A 24,568-nucleotide genomic window follows, 5' to 3' on the forward strand; every position below is an offset into this window, starting at 1 on the left:
CCTTTTTATATAAACGAAATACAAAAAAAAAAATTATATTTTCCTATTTACATTTTTGTATAAATGAAATAAAAAAATTTAACGCTATTTCGTTAGTAGTATCACGAAATACAAAAAATAAAAAATAAATAAATATTATTATATTTTCCTATTTCGTTTTTGTGTCAACGAAATAAAAAAAAAAAAAATTGCTTTATATATTAAAAACGAAATTAAAAAAAAAAAAATTTGTTGATTTTGCTAGAATATCGTACCTAAATGCCCATTTTTGGTTTAAAAAAAAAAGACATACCATTTTTGTGGAATGGCTGTAAAAAGAAGTTCATTTGGTCCACTCCAAAAAGCATGGTAGGATAGATAAAATTTTAACTCTTAAATCAGATTTCTCACGTTCGAGTCTTGGGTATAGAAAAAATTCTTTTAGAAAACATTTTTCACTTAAGTGAGCCTTACATGGCGCGATCGAAGTAGTTCCAAAAAAAACTCTAGTGATGCATTTACCACAATCATTTGATTAAAAAGACGTGCTTTGCGACTTGGTGTGCAAAATTGTTGAATCCACGGCAACATTTTGGCTAACAAAATCTATATTTATGCATAAATCAAATGGAGAAAAGTACATAATATGACATGAAACACAAAAATGGTGAAAAGAATTACAAGGACAAGGAAGAGGAGAAAACAAAAAATAATACAAGGACATGCTCAGGCTGGCATTGGATTCACCTTCAATCAACTAGCATTATGCGGCTGTACTGTAGCTGCTGACCAATCGACTGTATGATGAAGATGAATGCCTCCAGGAGCGCTATGAATTAATTCACTTTTATACTGATTTATACATTTACGTACGTACTTGCTGCAATATTACCCTTAACATGGATAGAATAGCACTAACGTGGCTGCATTATGAGACATTTAACTCCGATCTACATTAGTTATTTTGCAACCACTTGAATCTATCAACAATTTTGAAATCAATCAATGAATGAACCAACATCACAAAAGGAGCTAGCTTATGTATGGTGCTTCCAGAAGAAAGGGCAGGCATATCCATGATCAGTTGTTGCTGAACAAGTTAGGCTTGCTGTCATCGAAGTTCTTGGAGTAGTTGAAGGAGTCATAACGGAAGGTTTGAGGTAGACCCACGTTGTTGCCGGATCGGACCAGCCTTCGCAGCTCCGACCTTACTTTGTAAAAGACGTGCCTCCAGCTGCCCTTGCTGTGACATCCCAATACGGCTTTCTCCTCTTCGTTCATTTCCAGATCATCGGCAAACGTTGGCTTCTTGGACATAATCCAGCCCACTCCCCACTCCCACCATTTCCTAATGGAACTGCCAGCGTATTCTCCCACTCCGGCCGATAAAGACGACAAGGATTTGGATCGGCGAAATGCCCATGAAGAGGAGGAGTTGGTGGAGGTGGAGTAGAATGAGAGGATGGGTTGTTGGCAAGCAGACCTCGTGCGCATGTTCATCCTTAAGGAGAGAGCAGACAGCCTTTTGCGGACACCAAGTCCTTCTCCTCCGGTTTCTTCGGCAGGTTGCGACATTGGCAGAGCTTCCTTGCTCTGAAAACTATGAAGAAGAGAGCTCATTATGATGATGGTTGGGAGAATGTAGGTAAAGAGGGTATTGATGTAGTTCAGATGTGGCTTTCGGGGAAGAAATGTGATATGAAACCTCCCAACTAAAAACTTAGAGCGCATAGGAGAGGAGTAATAAACTAAGTAGTTGTCACCCCCACATTCTTACGTTTTCATTGACAGCCTGTTATATTCTCCTGTACTATCATTTATTATTAATATCAGACTCTTTTGCTCCTCGCTGGCCTTTGTGACCACAGGCTGTACACATTACAATGCATATGAATATTACTTGTATACCCTTTGCTGTCTCCCAAGTTTCCAAAGTTGTGGGTTGGAGCTGCCTTTACCTTTTTACCAACAATTTTAACGTAAACCCACTAATTGTTTCCTCGTCTTATCAGAAAGGACCAAAGCTTATAATCTGCCAGTATGCGGAGACACTCATTTGGCATTCTCAAGTATACTGCGCTGAGGTAAACCACATTGACACGGGAACCCTAACATCCTAGTCTCATCAAAAGTATATTGAGTATTGACTGACCGACCAAAATAAAAACCATGAAGGTGCCACTGATTGTGTTCGATTTCACCCTCCAGCGCAAAGACTGGCGTAACTCCTTGTGCAGCCAAAGTTACAGAGTGGCAACGAGACATAAGGTGCTTCAAATTTGTTTTGTCAGTTAATGCACTTGACTGCTACATATACCGAATGAAACAGAGACATTATGGTGCATATGAACATGAGTCGGAAACAGAACGGCTTACCATCAGGAATTCAGGATGGCTTCATGAACCAATCAGACTATCAAGCTGTTTTCCTTCATTAATATCTGTCCTGCTGTTATTGCCACAAATTGACAGTAATTAACAGTTTAGCAAGTCTACAAACCACAGAGCTGTCCCGAAATGCTCATCCAACTGTCAATTAACATACTACTTCTTGTAGCGTACCAGTTACCACTAAGCGTAGAACAACTATAATCTAGTTGGCATACCCTGCTCTCACATGTTTACAATAGCAACAGATAAAAGGCTTTCCAAAATTTCTTCCATAATTTTAGTCTGTTGCCTTGATCTTGCAAGTGATATCTACTAAATAGTTTTACAAGAATCTTTTGTTTGTTGGGTGTGCCTAATTGTCGGATATAAGTAGCCAATAACTACATATCTATTCCAAGATTTCAGTATATTTGAACACGCAATCATAAAGCCTTCCTCCAAGAAACTCAACAACCTCTGGGTGCTTCACCTGAAAACACCAGAAAAAAGAAGGGCCGAGGTTCATCAGTATTATAATCATCAGGTGAAATATTTCCACACACCCCCCCCCCCCTCCCCCCAATTATAGTGATAAGGCCCCTTAAAAAGGGAAGTTTTTCTCTGCTTTTTGTCCTTTCTTAGTTCCCTGTAGAAACCAGAAGGCGAAGAGGTCTGGGCAGGGTGGGTGGGTTTGGCTTGCGCATCTGGTAAATAAGGCATTACCATTCCAATCTTCAGGGAGTCACATCTGAATTGAGCATATAGGTTTGTCTCTATACCACGGCCCTGGCAAAAGAAATCAATACGATAGCTAAATGCGAGTGAGGGAGAGATTTTTTATATGATGAAAAAAGAGAGAGAGAGAGAGAGAGATTATATGGAAATTACAATTACTTAAATATGACACGTTGAAAAAACTTGCATGTACAAAGGTGAACAAAAGAGTTATACACTTTGTTTTGATATTGTCAAATGCCTACATGAAAAGCTCGGAACAAAGTCATAGTAATTTACTAGTTCCAAGGAACCTGAGGAAGAACTACCACCTCAGTCTTCTCTATGTGAAACGGACTGGTTGTTAAGTCAATTGCTCCCAGGTATAATTTATCGTTTTGAAACCTGAAAATACAGGAAAACACTACACAAACAATACTGCTCCAATCAGAGGTTTCAAATTAGGAAGGTAATCAGGGTATGTCAAGTGGAAACCGTCTTGCACTAGCCTAGAGAAAGGATGCTTTCACCTGAAAACATATGCATTCACTGGAACATGACACAGACTGTTGACTTCGGACCAGAGAAAAATATTAAAAAGTAAAAGAATTACTGGGTTTTTGAAGTATACAGAGAAGGAGAGAACTGAATAGCATCCCCCACACGTGGAAAATCAGATAGAAGAGACTCTTTATGAGTTAGTCTATTAGAGGTATGTAGTTAAACTTCTAGAAACGCCTACCCCACCCACGCCCCCCTCCCCAAAACAACAACAAAAAAGGAGAGGACTGTTTAGCAACAGAAGTTTTGGGAGGCAAAAATAAATTGACGCTTCATCTGTTTTTATGTGATTCCAGGAGGGAGCAACAGCATGAAAGTGCAGTGGATACAGGATGGAGGCAGGAGAATCTTGCAGAGACGCCAGGGGTAAGAGATACGTTCACCTACATAAGCATCACTGCCTGTCCTATGCCTTAATCTAACTGCATGCTCTCAAGAAATAGCCACTTGCAACCAATAATACTGATGGTGTTGAGTTTTGAAACAAACGATGTGTTTCAATGACAGAGAATTGACAGCAAAAGGCTCACCATGCCTTCCAGAATGACAAGGTCAGCATCACTAGCCAAGTATGCAAGCTCTTGTGATATTCCCATAAGATCAATAACCTGTGGTTACAAAAAAGTAGGCCTGTCAATTAAGGTGGAGCAGCTAGATGCACTCACAAATTCTGGAGATAGTACCATTTTTTGGCAATTTAGTAACTTTACTTTTATTGTGTTAACTTCTGATGCATCAAATTTTGGTGAACAAATTTGGGGATTAACTAGTAAGATTTATAAATGCTGGCATCAGACTTCAAATTTACTTCATAAGAATTTGTGAAAGGAGTAGCTGCTCAAATATTAGCTCGAGCGAAGATTAACAAGCTAGGAAGTGGAAATTTTGTGCGGGCAATGCTCGACTCTCGTCAGAAACCTCAATTTAGAAGGGCAATCTAAGTTTAGAAATAAGTCACAGGATTCCAACCTTTTTTGCCTTTGAAGTGGGGGGTGATGGGTGGGAGACAATGCATCATGCAAACGAAGCAGATAAGTGACAGCCACTTACCGGCAAATCATTTCCAGAATTTGCAACTAAAAGGTTGGATGTGTCAACACCCACAAGCTTCCCGTGCTCATCTTTCAACTGTTAATAAGCAAAAATACATGTTAATTAATCCTAAAGTAGGTGAAATTGAAAGCATCAAAAGTCGAAACATAACATTTCTACCACCTTGGATATTATCTCCACCAACTCAGGGTAAGTAACATCATTAATAGAAGGTAAGTCATTAGCTGCCAAAATAACCTGCAAAGACAAAAAAAAAAAAAATTTGCCAACGTTACTAGGAGAGCTTAATTGAGTTGTGAGCACTCGACTACGGCCAGAGTCTAATCCAATATGACGAGAGCGACCACGGGATAGTGTCACGATGGACTTCATCACGGCACTGCCATTGTCCCGTTCCATTATGGTCGTGGTTGATAGATTCTCAAAGTATTGGACTGGAAGGGTAAGAGAGAGGAGCAAATAGAACTCAATCTAGAATTTCCACTCCTATAAACCCAAGAACGGCATTAGCAATTGAAGAGCTTAGTTAGGATGGGTGGAACTAAAACCCTTCATACAATTATCAAGCCTATGAATGTGAAAACTGTTAACTTATGATGAGGCTTCATTCATACTTAAATCTGGTCTTTAAGTATTTTTAAACTTTTAACTATATGGCAATAGCCTCAGAGACTGAGGGAATAGAAATAAGACAATAATGAAGACCTCAAGGGGCCAAATTTCTTTTTTCTTTACAAACATTTGGAATGCGAAGTACCTATAAGATTCTTGTAAGTATAGCTGATTGGGTCATCTATTACTCTTCGTAGATAATCGTATTTTGTGCAGATCCTCTACTTTACGATATACCACTTGTACGAAGCACTCCCCAAATTTATCAATACAAATTATTACCTTCTGAAGAAAAAAAGCACCACAAGTATGATTCAGGCATAACAGCAGCACCCAAAAAAAAAAAAAAAAAAAAAAAAAAGAAGAAGCAGCACCAAATGTGGTACTGAAAAAGAAACCATATCAGTTTAACTGAATGCAGCTAAAAGAGCATCAGAAGAGGATAAATTCACTCTCATAAGATACAAAACCGAGCATGTTAAAATATTTAGTGGTGTTAACTAAAATCAATATCTACAGAACTGAGCATGTTGACGATGCCTATAAAATGGCATTTTAAATCTTACAACGTAGTCTCAGAAGATTTTGTAACCTATCTTTTCTTATTCAGTTTAGTGAACTCTAAAAAATTTCCGTTTTATGTGCAAGAAAGAAACAAGGCTCCCAAGTAAACCTTTGTCCCATGACGAAGTAATTCTCTCGTAAATGGAAGAATGCCCAGAATAATATCTGCACCGGAATTATCCACAAAAATTACAGCCTGTAGAGGAGTAAGCAAGTCAGTGAACCAGAATACATCAAATGCATCGGATATTTGTCATAAACAAGTATAACTTAAAGCCCAGTGGAGAAGATAAATTTCACATATGGTTAACTACTAACCTTTTTCCATGATTTTCTGCTCCATTTTGTTATGAAAGTATCCAAGTCATCAATAACCCAAGGTCGAGGAACGAGGTTTTGGCAACTAGCTAGAAAAGACATACCATCCCTTGAAAACAGCTCCGCAAGCTTCAAAAAATATTCATTAAGAACAATTGATTCAATCTTGAAAATGTTCATTTTCAAAATGCTAGGTTGTGAATTAAGCAAGATTTAGGATATCAAAAATCAACTTCGAAAGATTTTTAGCATGTGGAAGAATAAATTCTGTTAACTCAGGAAGTAAAACTCTTCAGACTTAGATGAAGATGAACTGACTCTTTGTGATAGTTGTGAATAAATCATTGATCGCTTGCTCTTCCCACATTCCTATAACAATTTACTGTGAAGAACTTAAAAAATGTCTTCTTTCAAAATGCACCCAATGACAAAGCACGTGTTATAACAAACACAATTTAGTTCTCATATTACACCGCATTTGAAGAACTCTTGCCACATAATTGGTGTTTTTTCATATTTTGGTTCGACCCCTTCTCCGGACCCCGCACACAACAGAAGCTTAGTGCACCCCCCCCCCCTCCCGATAATGGTATATGAGAGCTCTTGCCACATAATAAAAGGCACAAATGTTATATGCATACATTTCTTTATTCAGGAATCATTCATGAAAGGGCATGGCATACCTCGGCGTAGTCGTGGCAAGTCAGAGGTACAAATTAATGTTGAACACATACATTTCTTTATATACGAGTCATCTATGAAGCATTACCTACCTGTGCCGAGCCAAGATCAAATAGGTTTCCTGCAAAAATCCCTTTGACCAAGTTCTCCACACGCTTAGCTTCGTCCTCAATAGCATCATTTAGATGTACTACATCCTCAAATAAGGATATAGCCTTTGCATTCTCTTCGTCCTGGTGGATTTACATATGCCCAACAACAAAAAACAGTCAAAATCTTCTACAAATTTTGGTTCACGTGGAATAACGGATTAAAGAAAGTAACAAAATGATTTTTAAATGAGCAATGAGCTTATTTATTTGACCTAAAAGTCGATCCGCTAAAATTCTCAAAGGGGAACTGGGATTGGCTTATTTGAACAACAGCGACCAAAGTGTGTGTTTGCATAGTATGAAACCGTGTTATAGACTCATTCGTTGTTTAGGTTTATGCAAGGCGGGGCCCTCAAGTTGAGAAAGATAGTAACGTCAAAGAGGATAAGGAGATCTGATGCACCTGGCAGATTTTATTCGCATTAAAATAGGCACTAGTTTAGTTTTACTAGAATTCTTATAAGAATAGATTTTCTATGTTAGTAGCTTCCTCGATTTTCTTAATATATTGTCTGGGATTCTCTCTAACAAGTCCTAAGGTTATAGGCTCCCTTCAACAATTATTTGTTTTCTTTAGCAAAACGGAATAAAAACAAGGGAAAGGATCTGCAGACTTTTCTGAATCATGTGACATTATCCATATCGGGTTTAGTATCCAAGCAAACTTGAAGAGATCTCTGATGCAGGCTGTGAGCAACAATACAGGTCTGAACCAAGAATGGTTACTAAATTGCACAATTAAGTTAAAACTGCAGGATCCAAGGAAGAATCAATTGACGCCCCACAGACCAGAAAAACCCCAATCAATTGTGGTACCAAGATACACAAAGCTGGATTTTCCTACTTTTGACGGATTCGATGACCCATTGATTTGGCTACACCGCTGTGAGAAATTCTTCTCCAATCAGATAAGGTGGGATTGGTTGCATTCGGTCTTCTAGGTGAAGCACAATTATGGTATCATCAAGTAGAACAAGAGTATCACGCAGTTTACTGGTCTGAATTCAAAGACTATTGTACTCTCCTGGGAAGTAATCCATTAGGTCATCTGGTTAACTTGAAGCGAACGGGCTCAAGTGAAGAATATCAGCGACAATTTCAAGAACGGTTAGCCAGGGCCAGCAAGTATGTTCGCGTAGACCAACAAGTTAGTCTCTTTACTGCCGGCCTGATTGATTTCATTCGTCTTGATGTTGAGATGCAGAGTCCACCAAATTTGATTCATGCCATGAATATAGCTCGAGCATTTGAGAAGAAACAGAAGGTAATGTGGGCAACATCTTCTCGAAAGGAGCCTTGGCAAGGGATTAAAGTCTATTTCAATACTACTGCAACTTCAACAATTCCAACTCCTAAGGGCAACAATGCACTAAGTGGGATTATTGAACCAAAATCTGTAAGTTCATCTGCTCCTTTATAAAGAAATTGACAAGGGCTGAAATGGAGGATAGAAGGACAAAGGGATTGTGTTATAATTGTGATGAACTGTATTCGACTGGGCATCAAAGTAAGAAGTTGTTTTGGTTGGAACTAGCTGAACTAGATGATGAAAATACTGACCATAAAGATGTGCAAGAACCTGAAATTTCCTTGTATGCCATCACGAGACAGAAGAGCGCAAGAACAATGCAGTTACAGGCACTCATGGAGTGTCAAGCATTGTTGAGCTTGGTTGATTCAGGCAGCACACACAATTTCATTAGTTATGCAGCAGCACAACACTTGGGTATGCAAGTACAACTTGGGACAAGTGCCAATGTTTCCGTTGCTAATCGAGAAAAAGTTTAGAGCAAAGGAATTTTTCCGTGCGGTGTCTTTTTATATTGATGATACAATTTTTAAAGCCGACTTCTTTGTTATTCCATTAGGTGGCTTTGACATTGTTCTGGGGGTAATCTGGTTACAAACGCTGGGCCCCATTCTCTGGGACTTTGCTTCACTCACAATGAGTTTTACTTCAGATGGAAAGCAAGTTGTCTTTCATGGGCAGCAAACCAGTTCGAAATTGCAGCTTCATTTATTGCATGATTCAGGTGAGAACCCCACTAAATTGGAGCACTCTTGGCTGAATTTGTTGACTTATTTCAAGCCCCTACAGGGCTTCCTCCTATGAGAAATTGTGACCATCGCCTCTGTTTGTTACCTGGCTCCGAGCCAGTAGTGGTTCGACCATACCGCTATCCTCATTTACAAAAAGACAAGATAGAAAAACAATGTTAAGATATGTTAAAGCAAGGGATCATTCGGCCTAGTAAATCACCATTCTCATCCCCAGTTTTGTTGGTCCGTAAACATGATGGAACTTGGCGTTTTTGTGTTGATTACCGCGAACTGAATGCCAAGACAGTGTAGGATAAATTGCCAATTCCAGTGGTGGATGAATTATTAGATTAATTGTATGGGACTAGATTCTTCACGAAGCTGGATCTGAAGTCTGGCTATCATCAGGTACGTATGGATCCTGTGGATATTGAGAAAACAGCCTTTCATACGCATCATGGCCACTTTGAATTCTTGGTTATGCCATTCGGCTTATCAAACGCACCATCAACATTTCAAGCACTTATGAAAGAGGTATTTAAACCATACTTGAGTCAGTTTGTGTTGGTTTTCTTCGATGACATTTTAATATTTAGCAAGGCATGGGACCATCATCTCTCACATCTTCGCGTAGTTTTTGAGTTGTTGCGTGCTCATAACCTATACCTCAAGAAGTCCAAATGCTCCTTTGGAGAGAGACAAGTAGCATGTCTTGGCCATGTGGTGTCTGAAACAATCATGGCAGCAGATGCAAGCAAAGTTCAGGCCATCAGTGATTGGCCTTAACCATATTCCATCACTACCTTGCGCGGATTCTTGGGCTTAGCAGATTATTACCGTAAGTTCATAAAAGGTGACAGTCAATTATCAGCCCCTCTAACTAACATGCTTAAAAGGAACTCGTTCCAGTGGGATGATGCAGCTTTGGCTTCTTTTGACGCTCTCAAAGAAGCACTTGTAACTGCTTCTGTTTTATAATTGCCAAATTTTGATGATCCGTTTATAATTGAGTGTGATGCCTCGGGAAGTGGTATAGGAGCAGTGTTACAACAGAATGGCCATCCAATTGTTTTTTAGTAGACAATTGTTTGTTTGACACTTTAAATTGGTTGCATATGAACGTGAATTGATTGGCTTAGCTAAAGCAGTGCAACATTGGCGTCCTTATCTATGGGGCAGGCCTTCTTGATTCGCACAGACCATTATAGCCTTAAATATTTGTTGGAGCAAAGGCTGACCACTTTACCCCAACAACATTGGATTAGCAAGTTTATAGGGTTTGATTTTTGTTGGAGTATAAGGCTGGACACTTGAATAAGGCTGCTAATGCTTTGTCTCGTTGCCCTACTATGGAGGAATCGGTGTATGCCATCAGTCAACCATGTGTTTTATTACTTGATGCGATTAGAGAGGAGACACGTAATGATGCTTCCTTGCAAGAATTAGTCCAACAAGTGCTCCGGCACGATCTTGATGCTTCCTGGTCAATCAAAGACAATCTACTCATTTATAAAGGTCGTGTCTACTTGCTGCCTTCTTCCCAATTGATCTCGACAATTTTATTAGGATACCATGATAATGCCCATGAAGGGGTACAGAAAACATTGCAGCGCATACGACAAGATTTCTACTGGAAGGGAATGAAATCGGTTATTAAGGATTATGTGGTTGCTTGTCCAGTTTGCCCACGCAACAAGGCTGAACACCTAATTCCAGCAGGGTTACTACAACTGAGCAGGTCTGGGCTGATATCGGAATGGACTTTATTGACGGCTTACCAAAGGCATGGGGCAAAATGATACTATTTGTGGTAGTAGATCGGTTTTCCAAATATGCACACTTCATACCCATGTCTCATCCTTATAATGCAACTCGTGTTGCCCACATTTTCTTTGAGAATATTGTTCACTTGCATGGGATACCCGAATCGATTACTTGTGACAGGGATGTAGTTTTTAAGAGCACCTTGTGGAGAGAATTGTTTCATCTATGTGGCACGAAGTTAGCATTCTTTTCTGCTTATCATCCTCAAACGAATGGTCAAACAGAGGTTGTGAATCGTACTTTTGAAATGTATTTACATTGCTTGATTGGGGATTATCCAAAGAAATGGGTTGACTGGTTGCTATGGGCAGAATATTGTTATAGTACTTCCTTTCATACTGCATTGCAAACAACTCCCTTTAAGGTTGTTTATGGTTGAGATCCTCCTCGTCTATTGTCCTATGTAGTTGGTTCTTCACGAGTGGAGATTGTTGACAATTCCTTGCTTGATCGTGATTCAGTTTTGCTTGACATTTGCAGCAAGTTGCAACAAGCACAGGTTAGGATGAAAGAATATTGTGACAAAGGGCACCGAGAGGTTGCATATGATCCAGGTTCACTACTTTGGCTGCGTTTACATCCTTATCGTCAAAAATCTGTTGCGGGTCAATTGCGCCATAAGCTTGCACCCCAATTCTTTGGGCCTTTTCCTGTGTTGCGTCAAATAGGAGAAGTTGCGTCTGAGTTACAGCTGCCCAACGATAGTAAGTTGCATAATGTGTTTCACATGTCCCTCCTCAAGGCTTTTAAGGGTGCTGCTCCAACAGATCCTCCGACCCTGCCACCATTGGAGGATGGTCGTGTTGTTCTATGCCTTGTTATGTTCTATGTACTCGTCTTAATCGGGGAACTTGGGAAATTTTAGTGCACTGGTGTGGGTTTGATTTATCAGATGCTACTTGGGAAGATGTTGCACATTTTCGTAACGCCTATCCAGACTTCGAGCTTGAGGACAAGCTCTTTCCAGAGGAGGGGGTAATGTTTCGTGGGTAAGGTTTCGTCAAAGAGGATAAGGAGATCTGATGCAACTGACAGATTTTATTCGCATTAAAATAGGCAGTAGTTTAGTTTTACTAGAATTCTTATATGCATAGATTTTCTATGTTAGTAGATTCCTATATTTTCTTAATATCTTGTAATAGGGTTCTCTATTTAAAGACGCAGATGGAATAAAAGAAAGGGGGGGGGGAGATTTCTATCGAAGAACAAGAGGTCTGGGACTCTCTCTAACGAGTCTTAAGGTTATAGGCTCCCTTCTAACGAGCTTATTTGTTTTCTTTAGCAAAATAGGTCGCTCACGGAAGAAAAACAAGGGAAAGGATCTGTTAAGCATAGACTTTTCAGTGAATCGCCCTGTGACAAGATCCATATCGCATAGCAGTAACATACCGGTTCTAACAAATCTCACTTTTAGGAGCCGTTTGGACATAGAGGTATTTATCATTTTTTTCCAAAAAAAAAAAATCTTAATGCTTTTTTGGTTATAAATTGGAATGATTGTCTGGTTAATTTTTTAAGATGCGTTTTTAATGTTTGAAAAACTGTTTTTGCCCTCTTTTTCAGTGAATTTTTTTTTCCACTCACAAAATTTCAACTGTTTTTTCAATGAAAACTTAAACTTCAAAATGTCTTTTGTCCAAGTTTCAACAAAATGTATGTCTAAACACCTACTAAGATGATCCACATTTTTCATAAGTGTAATGGACTTCATCTTTATTGACGTTCTTTACATCTTTATTTGTTGAAGTTCCAATTCGAAGAAATGAAGAAGTAGTCAACCTGAGGAATGAGATAAGTGGAGAAATCACTCACCTTAACCTTTTTAAATATATCTCTGAATCCCAGTTGCCTAAGCACTTGCTCCCTAAGGCGACAAAGAAGCTAAAACAGAAGGAAACAGGTTAGGAAGAATAAAGAAAGACAAGAAAAAGATGGTTAGACTTACAATGCCATCAGGGGGCCCTCCATGACTTTGAGGATCTTTCTTGAAGTCCTCAAGTATTTCAGTGTACCTATCCAAAACCTTAATTTTCATTTGTGTGGCATCGAGATGAAGACAGGTTGGAGATGGTTGATGAATAAAGTAAAGACAGAAAACAGAACAAAAAGGTGTGTTACCTGTGAGCAAACTCTAGGGCTCGAGAAGGAGCATCAGGAACAGTGTCATCGCTCTCGGCCCTCTTCCTGCATTTAATTAATAATAATAACATTTCCATAAATAAATATATAACAAAAGGAGATTATAGGAGGGGGGGAGAACCTAAAAGAAGGGATGGAATTGAAGAAGACATTGATCCAGGAAAGCTCAGTGGGGGTTGGCTCAGTGGGGTTGTGGGAAGGGAATCTGTAAGGGATGGTACATGCCCCGTAATTGCAACTCATCACCAAAGGAAAACCCACCAATTCCCCGGACCTCCCCATCCTCTGCTGCTACCCACTACAGTAGTATTCCATTTTGTTTTTTCCATCTCCAAATAATATACTCTACCCACCCAAAAAGAAATATGGAAAAGGAAAAGGTTCACAATAAAAGACACAAGAGTACTGCTAGGGAAGGTGGTAAAACACGACTTTTTTTTTTTTTTTAGAGAAAATACATAATTGGCCCTGAAGTAGGAAAAAAGACACTTGAACTAATAATTTTGACTGACATTATTATCTCTTGTTTTTAGCCACCTAACATGGAGAGTTCAAAGTTGTTTAATGGGTAATACGACCACAAAATTCAAGTTTCTTTTTGGAAAAAAGATCCTACTGCAAGGGGTAGTTATGAATTTTCTCAAAATTTTACTATGTGTGAAGCATGCTAACTCATACTTGTGTGAGGCATTCCTTTATTGACAAATGGACTAACGTAGGTCCCACTTTCCAAGCAATTTACCTCTTCTTTGTATGGAAATTCAGCCGTGTTTTTGATGAGTAATCAATCCATCATCATTTTTTCTCTATTTGTTTATTTGAGAATAAAATTATGGTAGGTAAAAAATCTGAAATTTGAGGAAATTAAAAACCTGGATAGTAAACAGAAGAATATTTGTATAAACTTTACCCGTGGTCATTCAATTTTAAATTTATCATATAAAAATTTATTTTATTTTTTTTTGTTACGATAACAGTCGTCTAACTTTAATGTTTATCCCACAAAAATTGCTTTTCTATTTTTTTATTACATAAAAGTCATCCAACTTTAAAGTTTATCATTATCACGACCCAACCGGAGGGCCATGACGGGCACCCGGTGTTAACCCACCCGGGCACCTCTTATCGTCCATTCGTATTCACATCTAGGTGGACCACATGGCTTACTCATGAATTCTATACATCAATAATGCTAAGCTCGTTGAGCAACAACACATTTATATCATCATTAACAACTATGCCCATATCAATGTACATAAGCCGACAAGGCTATCAAAATGATATACAAAATATAAGTCGACAAAGATAAAGACATCTAATCATACACAACTGTCTACGAGCCTCTACGAAGAGTATGTCACGTCATATAGGAGGGACAGGACCTCGCCTTGCCTATAGGTATGTACACAAAAGAATAGCACCAAAAGTTGTAGCCTCGGATGAAATGGAGCTTCTGCATGTAGTCCCCGAATAAGAAGTCTATGGATCAAGTTCGTCTCCCCGTCCACCCGGGCGGCATGATGCGGCATTCACAAACAAAAGGACGTCGGCACGAATAATGTCACCGAGTATGTAAAGCATAATCAACATCATAATAGGAGCATAAGAGACAACACAAGAAATAGCATAAGATAGGAGAATCAGGAGATAGTAGCCATCATCACAATTACTTACTTATCTTTCATAGGGACCTTCCACTTCTAATGCGTGCTCGTGTACGTACATATATATATATATATATATATATATATACACACACATAAGTCCATATCCGTATCCATATTCGTATCTGTATTCATATACATATTCATATTCAAATTCATATTCATAGCATATCCGACCATGAAAGTTCGATGGTTTCACATACCCGGCCATGACAATGCTCGGTGTCACACATGCCTGGCCCTACCAAGGCATACCCAACTACAGTGGTGTGCGCGCAATAGATATCATACCCGGCCATATAAGCTCGGTGTTACATAATAGTCATACATACTTAGACACGTATACTTAAGAGTCCATAAGTATCATCAACATCATTACCATTATCATTTTTATTACGTCTACCTCGAGGATCAACTATCATATAAAGGATGCAATGGAATTATGAAAGTTTCGAGGATCATGAGCTTTAGTAGCTTTAGAGACAGAATCATTTGGAGGACGTTATAGAACTCATGAAAGGATATATATATATAGCCAAGGAGCCATGCCTTATTGAAAGAAGGGTTAGTCTTACATACCTCTTTGTCTTCTTAACTATCTAACGTTCACCATTGAAGCTTGAATAATCTACATTTAGAAGGATTCATACCATGGTTAAGCCTTAATGATACTCTTAAATTCAAACTAGAATAATTCATAGTCTAATGAAAAATTGGGCAAAGATTTCCCCTATTTCATCAACTTCCACCATATCACAAAACAACTCCCAACAACCACAATAACATCCATAATACACTCATAATATCCAAATTAAGTAATCACATTACACTAAGCCTTCAATATTCACCCTCATGTTCAACTCATACTAGCAACTTCATACTCATTTTAGCACATTTTCATATAATGATTCTTCATCACCATTATTACCTTCCATAACAATATTATATCCATATTATACTAGTAATCATGACTCAAGTTAGCTCACTACTTAAAAACATCACAAAAGTTGCATTTAGCCCTCATTTTCTACTCTCTTCTTCAACCCAAGTTCTTCAACAACTAAGCATTCATGATAGCATGAAATAAGAATGAAAACTAACCTTTTATCTCACGTGGAATGAGCTTTGGAGCAAAGCTATGAACTTATGTGAAAACCCTAGCTTCAATACTACGAGAAATCTCTCTTGTAGCCTACAAACCCTAGAAACCTTCTAACGTATGAACACTTTGATTATTGCCTCTTAATCTTTGTTTTCTCTTGGACTGGGGTGGAATAAGTTTAGAGAAGGGTTTTGAGCTCTCAATACTTGTAGAAGATGAAAAATAAAATAAAAGAACCAAGAGCATCTATTTATACAAAACTTAAAAATCTGCCCGGTGGATTTTATACGGACCACTTATACGGTCCGTACAATATTATACGGTCCGTATAAGTAGACCGTATAACACCACTATGGAATTGCCCCTTTCTGTAAAGGTTGAGTTATACGGACCCCTCTTATATGGACCGTATAAAGTTATACGGACCGTATAAGTGGTCGTATTACTCCCAGTTGTGCGGAACTTTCTCTCGTTGATTCGTTTGACTTCTAATCCTCATGGAACCTTCTTGGAACTTATATAATACTTCATTAACCATAAAATAGGCCCTATAACAGCCCCTTAAAATATTTCTAATTAAACATTAGCTCAATTATAGCGGAGACCTTTCCGAACATGACTTACATTTCGCTTCCTTCAACGAACTTAGGCTCATATATTCATATTACTCCAACTCTTATAGTATGCACCTTAAGCTATCTAATACTTCCCTTAATCTCATAAGGATTTCATAATCACCTTAAGTTCACATTAGCCTATCCACAAGGCAACACATACGAAATTTTCCGAGGTGTAACAATCATATAAAAATTATTTTTCTATCTTTTAAAGGTGTTTGTGAAAGTTACTAGACAAGTGAGTTTATTAGTAAGGGAAAAATACTAAAATCAAATTTTTTTATATTAACGATAATAAGTAAAAAGTATCACAAATAAAACAAAATTAGGAAAGAAAATGTAATATCGTACCCCACAACTAATTTAGTGTCATGAAGCAAATTATTGAGAGGGGGTTCGAATTTATCCTAAATGCAACTAACTTATTTTGGAGGGCTATGCAATATTTTTTGTACAAAATATTAAAATTCAGATAAAATTTATTTTTTAGTTAACTTGAGCAACGTTGAATGACTTTTATATGACAAAAAATAAAAAATAATTGTGTGGTCAACGTTAAAGTTGAACGATAATAAAACTTAAAACAAATTTTATGTAATAATGTTAAAGTTAGACGACTATTGATAAAATTTACTCAAACATATCTTAAAGTATTATGGTCTCCATATAATAAAATTGGTTCGTTGATGAAAAATAGAAAATGTGAAAAAAGAGGAGAGAGAAGAGTGAGGAAACGAGGAAGAGAAAAAGAGTGGATTGGGAAGAACGGGAGCAGAGATGATTGGTGGGTCCCGCATTATAAAATCAATTAAATAATCCTCTCACACAACTAACAATAGTTGTGCCTCACCCAAAATTTAAAAAAAATCGTAAAACACTATGCACCATACTAGTTTCACCAAATCCCGAGTAAAAAAAAAAAAAGATATTTTATTTGTTATGTTTACTAAATAAATATACTTAAAATATTTATATTTTAAAATAAGATAGAATTTAATTAATTTTTCATTTTTATTCTTACTCTAATAAATGTGAAAAGAGATTAATGTCATAAAAGAAAAAATAATATTAAATGGAGATCAAATAATTAATAAGGTAAATTAATCAAATTATAATTCTAATTAACGTTTCCTTAAAAAACCATGCAAAAGACAACATGACAAGTAAAATGAGCTAAATCAATAATATTTACCAAAAATTATAAAATAGTAGTTCTTCGTTTAAATAGAAAATCAAATTTCTACTTTGTTTCGTTTTAAACATGTAAAATTAATTTAATAATTTGAACTATAATTATCCAAATCAAAATTTGATAAAAAATAATAAGTATTGTTTAGGTTCAATCTACATACATTAACAATAGAATATTTTACACCTTTAAATTAATCGAATTAAAATTCAAAGTATCAACTGATGCTTAAATATTACTATTGTTTTATCTCAAATAGAGGAAAATAGTTTCCTTTTAAACAAATCTTCTTTTTTAAAAAGTATTAATAAATTTTTGCCAACTTTGTATTCGTAGCAAACACTAATATAATAAAGTTTTGAATACGGAGCACAAAACTACAATGTTATATTAATCGTGTTTTGAACAAAATCAGTGCAAACTTATGTATGTTTATTAGCAATATATATAATATATATATATATATATATATATATATATATATATCACTACTCAAACACAACTATATACACATAGATACACTATAATCCAAAGTGTTGAGCTGTGTACGCACGGGGATACACCGTCTAGTTACTAGAAAAAAAAAAGATGACCTTAATTTTGGCGTGATGGAGTGCTCGACTACCATTTTGCTCCATTTTTTCTTGTTTCATTATCCTATTTTGAGGTTTATTTCTAGTATTGATGATTTTAAGCAACAACAATATACCTAGTGAATCTCACAACGTGGGGTCTGAGGAGGGTAGAGTGTACGTAAACCTTACCCCTGCCTTAGGTAGGGAGGCTGTTTCCGGAAGTATTGATGATTTTAAGGTTAAAAGAAAATGTTTAGAATAAATGTACCTGGAGATTTAGATAAAATTGCATTATACGATATAATTAGAAGTCAAATTAACTTCAACAAAGCTTACATTGATAGGAGGGAAAAGGGTCAAAAATGTCTTTCTACTTTGGTAAAAGGGCTAAAAATATCCTCCATTACAAATTTGAGTAAAAAATATCCCTCCCATCATGAAAGTTTTTAAATGTACTCCTGTCTTAACGGAAATCCCCAACATAACCCGAATTCACTTGTAAAACCGCTCCATTTAACCCAACTATATAAAAAATCCATATGCCACCAATTTGTTCCCGAGTACTACATCTGGAGCCACTAGGCACAGGAGCGAATAACCTATATGGATTTTTATTTAGTTGGGTCAAGTTTAAATGAAAAAAGTTTAAAAATAAAATCGGATTATGTTGGGATTTCCGTTAGGACAGGGGTATATTTAAAAACTTTCATGATGGGAGGAGTATTTTTAACCCAAATTTATAACAGAGGATATTTTTAGCCCTTTTCTCAGAGTAGAGGGGTGTTTTTGACCCTTTTCCCTCTATAGTATAATCTTTCTTTTTTCTTTTGCTACATTAAAATTAGATTAGTCTAAACAGTACTATTTGACTTCGGCCTTTTTTACATGCCACAAAATCATGAGTTAACAACACTTCTGGTTGATTGCAACTTAGAGACTTCAATGTAAATTTACACTTAGCACTAATGGTATTTGCACGGAATATATATTGGAAGAAAAAAAAATGCAAAAGTCATAGATAGCCCCCTAAACTTTGCCACATTTTTCTCATGGCTACCTAAACCTAAGATTGTTCCAATTTGATACTTAAACTACTCTGAATTTGTACCACATAAGCAGCTTTTGCCTACGTGGCCTAATCATCTGTGCTGCACGCAAAATGTGCGCGTGAAGGGGTATTTTGTTGCTTACATGGCAACTTCCAACGTTAATATTAACCACTTTTGGTTAATAACCCCAAATCTAAAACCCAAATTTCCAAATTCTCTTCTTTCTCCCCCGTTTCTCTCTCTTCTTTCTGTTCAATTTATGTCTTTCTTCTCTCTTCTCTCTTCTCTCTCGATTTATAGTTGTTGCTGTGTGTATTCTCTCTTATTTCTCTCTTGGTTCTCTCTTCTTTATAACAATGTCACAAAATTCAGGGGTTATAGATGAAAATGTTATTTGTAATTGTGGTAATTCTTGTAATGTAAGAACTTCGAGAACAGTTAACAACCCAGGTCGTAGATTTTTTGATTGCAAGATGCCAAAAGTGAGTAGCTATTTTAAAATTTTGATTTTTGAAAATTTGATTTTCGGCCATTTTTTTGGATTTGTTTGTGTTCATAATTTTCTTTTCGTTTTATGTAGGATAAGGGTGGATGTGGCTATTTTAAATGGATTGATCCTTCTCCAGAGGTTGAGCTTTTGAAGGAGAAGCTTAAAGAGGTTGAAGAAGAGAGGGATACATTGAAACACAAAATGAAGGAACTTGGAGGCAAGTTTGATTCATTGAAAAAAAAAAATTGAAGGAAATTAAGCAAGAAAGGGACTGTGCAAAAGCCAAATTCAACAGGCTTGTCGTTGTTCTTCTATGTTTATTACTGGCAAAAATTATCTTTGGATAGTCTAATTGTTTCCTAGTTGTTGTTTGTAATGTTCCTACAAAGATTTTCTTCTATGTTTGTAGTAATGTTTTGGTTATTAGATTTTGTGAATTACTTGGCTTGTGTTTGGCGTTGTGAATTAGTCGCAAATATGACATGAAAAGAAGCTGCAAATATAAATCAACAAAGAAACATAGCAATTGTTCATTAAAAGGAAAACGAGCATCATACATAGAAAAGAAAATAGAGACCTAGTCAACAACTATCATCTCTTCCTTCTTTTGAACATTGAATCCTATGCCCTTCGTGCACTTACACTCGCAGACCCAAATACAGAGTGTATCTCCCTCTGTCAATAGCTCGGATTCCACAAAGTCTTTCCACCCGAGACAAAGGCACGCGTGTTTTCCAATTTTGTAGGTCATAGCGTAACGTTTATCTCCATAAGCAACAACGGCATGGGTTTTTTTGGTTGGTAGAACGTCAAGAATATTACTAGGAAGCACCTGCAAAAAAAATCATGAAAAATTACTAAACTATTGCAATAAAAATAGCAAATGAAACATGAACACTAAATTAAAACGTACGAAATCATCACTTTATACGTATGAACGTGTTAATTTCTTCTCGAAATATGCCAACATTTTTTAGGTTGAATGAACTTGTTTTAAGAAGTGAATGGGATAATTTGAATGGGTTTTATAGATGGTTGAAATGGAAGATTAAGTGAATTGGATGAAGTTGGATGGAGTGAATTCAATGAAGTGAATTGAATTCGGTTGATGTGGTCTTTGATTTATGGCCTAGTTAGTTGTATTTGACTCCAACCGTTTCATTTATTTGGTTGTTGAGTACTGTGACCCATTTATTGAGCTTTTTGGCTTGAATTGGCACAACTGCCACATCTGCCTATATTCCAACACAAATGTTAATCTGCCCTATGCATATTTGACTTATTGGCAGAAATTGAAGAGTAGTATTGACACAAATCAAAGATTACCATTGCTAATGTCATTGGCAAAACTGTCCAATACCAAATTAATGCATAATAATAAGTCTAGCTAGACAGCACTGCTGCAGTTTACATATACTAAAGACATTGTTTCAAATACCCTAAATGTGACAAATTTCCTACATTAACTACTTGTTGGAGCTTCCTTCTGCTGAAGATCTGCTTGCTACTGATGCAACCTTTTGGTTTCTCTTGTTGGCTCTCATTTGGGATAGTTGTGATGTGGTCATTGCATCCTTTCCTTGCCATTTCAGTCCACGAGCTTTATAACCAATATCAATATTTGTTGGTGAAGCACTCTTCAAGTTTGTTGCACCATGTAGAACCCTCTCACTTGATGTACCAGGCTTCAATTAAAATGTGAAACATTAGTAAATTGTGTTGAACAAAGATAAAGACAAATCATAAAGTGAACTTACATTAAAGACTTGTGCTCCAGTAACAGGATTAGAGTATACACCAAAATCAGTTGTAGGCCTACTTTTATTTCCAGTAGCTGCAGCAAAACCGTGATAGTATATGACCTTTTGTGGCACGATAATGGTGGCAATTAACTTGAAGAAGAGTCTCTTGCACTCACAAATGGTACCCCTCTTGCATTTGTGAATTTTTTTCTGCCCCTTCCCCTGCCAGCTCCAACTTGAGCCCTCTTTTGTGCACTTGTGTCACCACAAATTGATCTTGACTGTGTAGTTGCATAAGCTGAACTAGCAGTTGGATATGCAGGACCCTTCATTCTAGACTATATTACACAATTAAAAATGTAAATGATCCAAAGTGTATAAATTGTACAATTTAAATGAAGATGTAAATGACTTTTAAAAGATATACTTATTGCTGGTGTTGGAGCAACAGTTTGGGCATCTCTTGGCACAGAACTTGTGTCACTACAAATAGAGCTGGATTGAGTTGGTGGAGTTGGTTGAGATTGACTTCTTTGCCTTTCAGTTGAGGGTATTGGTTGAGAAGGACCACCCATTCCATGCTAGCAAACAGAAACAACGAGATGAAAATTAGAGATTTATATGTAAGAACTAAAGTTAAGAATATGACAAATTCAATTGTACTTACTCCTCTTCCACAGGCAGTCTTGTTATGGCCAACTTGTTTGCATAGTGAACAAGTCATCTTCACACCCTTCTTTGACAACTTTCCATATTTCTTTGGCTTATCTTTATCCTTCATTCTTTTTTTCTTTGGTCTACCAGGCATTTTTCTTGGCACTGGAGGCTCTATTGATGGGTTTGTAGTCTTAGGCCACATCCTCGTATTGGTAATAGGTTGGATGAAGTGATTATAAGCCTTAAGAAATGTTTCCTTCCTATACCAATGCTCTACATGTGCATCAGGATCTAGATTCAAGTAATAATAAGCACAAACAGCATGAGGGCAAGGAATCCCCCCTAACATCCATAGCCTACAGTCACAATATTTCTTATCCAAGTGGACAACAAATGTGAACCCACCATCTCTAATTTCAAAACCATGCACCCCATTCCATTAAACATGACACCTATTAGACAATTCCTTGTTCTCTTCCAATATTCTTCTTGTCATAGGGGCAATATCATCAATCCAAGTTTCAGCAAATTTGATCATGTCTACATGCCTATTCATCATTTTATGCCTAATTTCCTCTAACATGGTGATAATAGATTTATGTCTAGCAGCTAAGATCTAAGAATTTAAAGTCTCACATATGTTATTTTCCACAACATCACACTTGGAATGAAACTTGAAATATGCCCTACAAAATGTAAAAGACTGATAATGCATAAAATCCTCCATTATCTTGGGCTTACCCAATTTGGCCATTTTATCCATCTCCTCTTTAAACTTGGCTTCAAAGCTAGCCTTAAAGCATCTCCAAAAAACTGCTTCCTTCTTTCTTCTCCTCTCCATTCTTTGTGCCAATTACTCCAAACATGTCTAGCACATCTCCTTGTCTCAGCATTTGGCAGCAGCTCCAACAAGACAGGAATAAGTCCCTTCCAAAAATGTGTAAAGTACAAAAAAAAAAAAAAGAGTTAAACATACTGAAATGTCCTCTACTAAACTGAAATTTTAAGTAAATGGAATAGAAATGGTACCTTTTGCATATCTAACATTACAGTCAACCCTTCACCATTTCCCAAATTCAGATCAGCAATCAAATACTTTATGAATCAATTCTAGCTATGTTTAGTCTCTGTATCCACCACTGCCCAGGCAATAGGATACATTTGGTTGTTCCCATTCTTTCCCATAGCTACCAATAGCTCACCCTTACAAGCTCTTTTGAGAAAACAACCATTAAATCCTATTATTTTTCTGCACCCATCCAACCTTTTGCTTAAATGCACGAAAGCACACACAAGTACACAAAAAAGTTTTCCCGTGTTCGGTCTCTTATCAATTTTAACCAACAACTACTTCCTGGATTGGTTTGCGTGATCATGTCAGCATAGTCACATAATCCGGAAAATTTCGGATTCCAGTCACCCATATTTTCTATTATATTCTATAGCATAGTCTGCTAGAGCCTTTCTAAATTGTGTTACACCATCAAAGACCATTCCAAGCTCAAAAACAACCACCTCACAATCTTCATCATACTTAACTTTTTTGCTTTTTTACAGAAGGTAAATCTACCCTTCTTACGACATCTACATCAGTTGTTCTCGCTATCTTCCTCCGACGATCGAGCTATCAATATATTCCTTATCTAACCTTAATTTCCCAAAGATATTTGTTAGACTTATTTTTCCCAATATCCTCAAACCCTCTTATCTATACCACCACTGACCTCTCCATTGGAATTTCTTGAGTTCTGTGACCTTTTGTTTCTTTATTTGTTTACTTCTTCTTTCTTGTTTAATAGCTCTCAACCTCATCTATATCCGACCCGTCTTCCGGGTGGTATTTCTCCTAGATCTGAATCACTACTCACACAATCAGATATATTACCCTCTACATCAACATCTACTAGATTAGATGCTTCTTCACCTAACTTGTCACTAGCAGCCCCATATACAAACTCAGGAGTAACCCCAACACCCTGCGATCTAGGTTATCATCAAGACCAAACACCCTCCCGATCAGGTTATCGGCGGCGGCCCCAACACCCTTCATCTAAGTTATCGGTACCAACCCTTTTGATGACCTAGTTTGTCTAGAAGAAACCTCGGGCCTTTTAAGAGACCAACGAAGCCCGTCGGTTTTAAAGGCGATAGTATCCAATGAATGAAGGACATGTACATGAAAGGGGTCCTCATTTTTTAAGTCTTTTATTAGGTCCAGTAGATGTTGGTCAGACTCAATAACATTGAATTCTCTAGTATTTGCATCTTGGTAAAAAAAAAAAAAAAAAAACATCAACTGTTAAATAACCTAATTCCCTAGTATAATAAACCAATTCCATTAGGGAATAGTAGTCTTTCTCGATATACACGATGGTACCGGGCACTAAAAAGGAATGGTAATTAGGGTCGGGATTTTCTACAAAGGTCCCGCGTAGTGAATGTGTGTAAATATGACCTCCTCCATGATCAATTAGTA

At 37.0% G+C, this 24,568-nt stretch overlaps 3 protein-coding genes and 1 long non-coding RNA gene across 5 annotated transcripts; 1 reads left to right on the forward strand and 3 right to left on the reverse strand.

The window, feature by feature from the left end:
* Positions 1–569: 569 nt before the first annotated feature.
* Positions 570–2,351, reverse strand: LOC132065240 (uncharacterized). Its single transcript, XM_059458527.1, has one exon. It carries the CDS (start codon positions 1,708–1,710, stop codon positions 1,060–1,062), a length of 651 nt encoding a protein of 216 aa, XP_059314510.1. The 5' UTR covers positions 1,711–2,351; the 3' UTR covers positions 570–1,059.
* Positions 2,352–2,497: 146 nt separating this feature from the next.
* Positions 2,498–12,907, reverse strand: LOC132065239 (damage-control phosphatase At2g17340-like). 2 transcript variants are annotated; one of them, XM_059458526.1, is made up of 10 exons: positions 12,814–12,907; positions 12,681–12,749; positions 6,945–7,085; positions 6,172–6,300; positions 5,963–6,049; positions 4,840–4,914; positions 4,675–4,752; positions 4,155–4,232; positions 3,073–3,135; positions 2,498–2,839 (listed from the first exon to the last, which is right to left on the reverse strand). In XM_059458526.1, the coding sequence occupies exons 1-10, from the start codon at positions 12,901–12,903 to the stop codon at positions 2,759–2,761; spliced, it is 891 nt and encodes a 296-aa protein (XP_059314509.1). In that variant the 5' UTR covers positions 12,904–12,907; the 3' UTR covers positions 2,498–2,758. The 2 variants fall into 2 exon arrangements, with proteins under 2 accessions (XP_059314509.1, XP_059314507.1); XM_059458524.1 differs by having other exon boundaries at positions 2,498–3,135.
* On the forward strand, positions 3,128–4,407 carry LOC132065241 (uncharacterized). The gene is made up of 2 exons (XR_009416697.1): positions 3,128–3,775; positions 3,921–4,407. It is a non-coding gene; the product is annotated as an uncharacterized LOC132065241 (long non-coding RNA).
* Positions 12,908–21,041: 8,134 nt separating the features above from the next.
* LOC132062868 (uncharacterized) lies at positions 21,042–23,336 on the reverse strand. Its single transcript, XM_059455344.1, has 4 exons — positions 22,103–23,336; positions 21,863–22,016; positions 21,451–21,773; positions 21,042–21,378 (listed from the first exon to the last, which is right to left on the reverse strand). The coding sequence occupies exons 1-3, from the start codon at positions 22,439–22,441 to the stop codon at positions 21,769–21,771; spliced, it is 498 nt and encodes a 165-aa protein (XP_059311327.1). The 5' UTR covers positions 22,442–23,336; the 3' UTR covers positions 21,042–21,378; positions 21,451–21,768.
* Positions 23,337–24,568: the final 1,232 nt, after the last annotated feature.

This window comes from Lycium ferocissimum, chromosome 7, assembly GCF_029784015.1.
Source record: "Lycium ferocissimum isolate CSIRO_LF1 chromosome 7, AGI_CSIRO_Lferr_CH_V1, whole genome shotgun sequence".
In the NCBI taxonomy this organism is placed as follows: Eukaryota; Viridiplantae; Streptophyta; class Magnoliopsida; order Solanales; family Solanaceae; genus Lycium; species Lycium ferocissimum.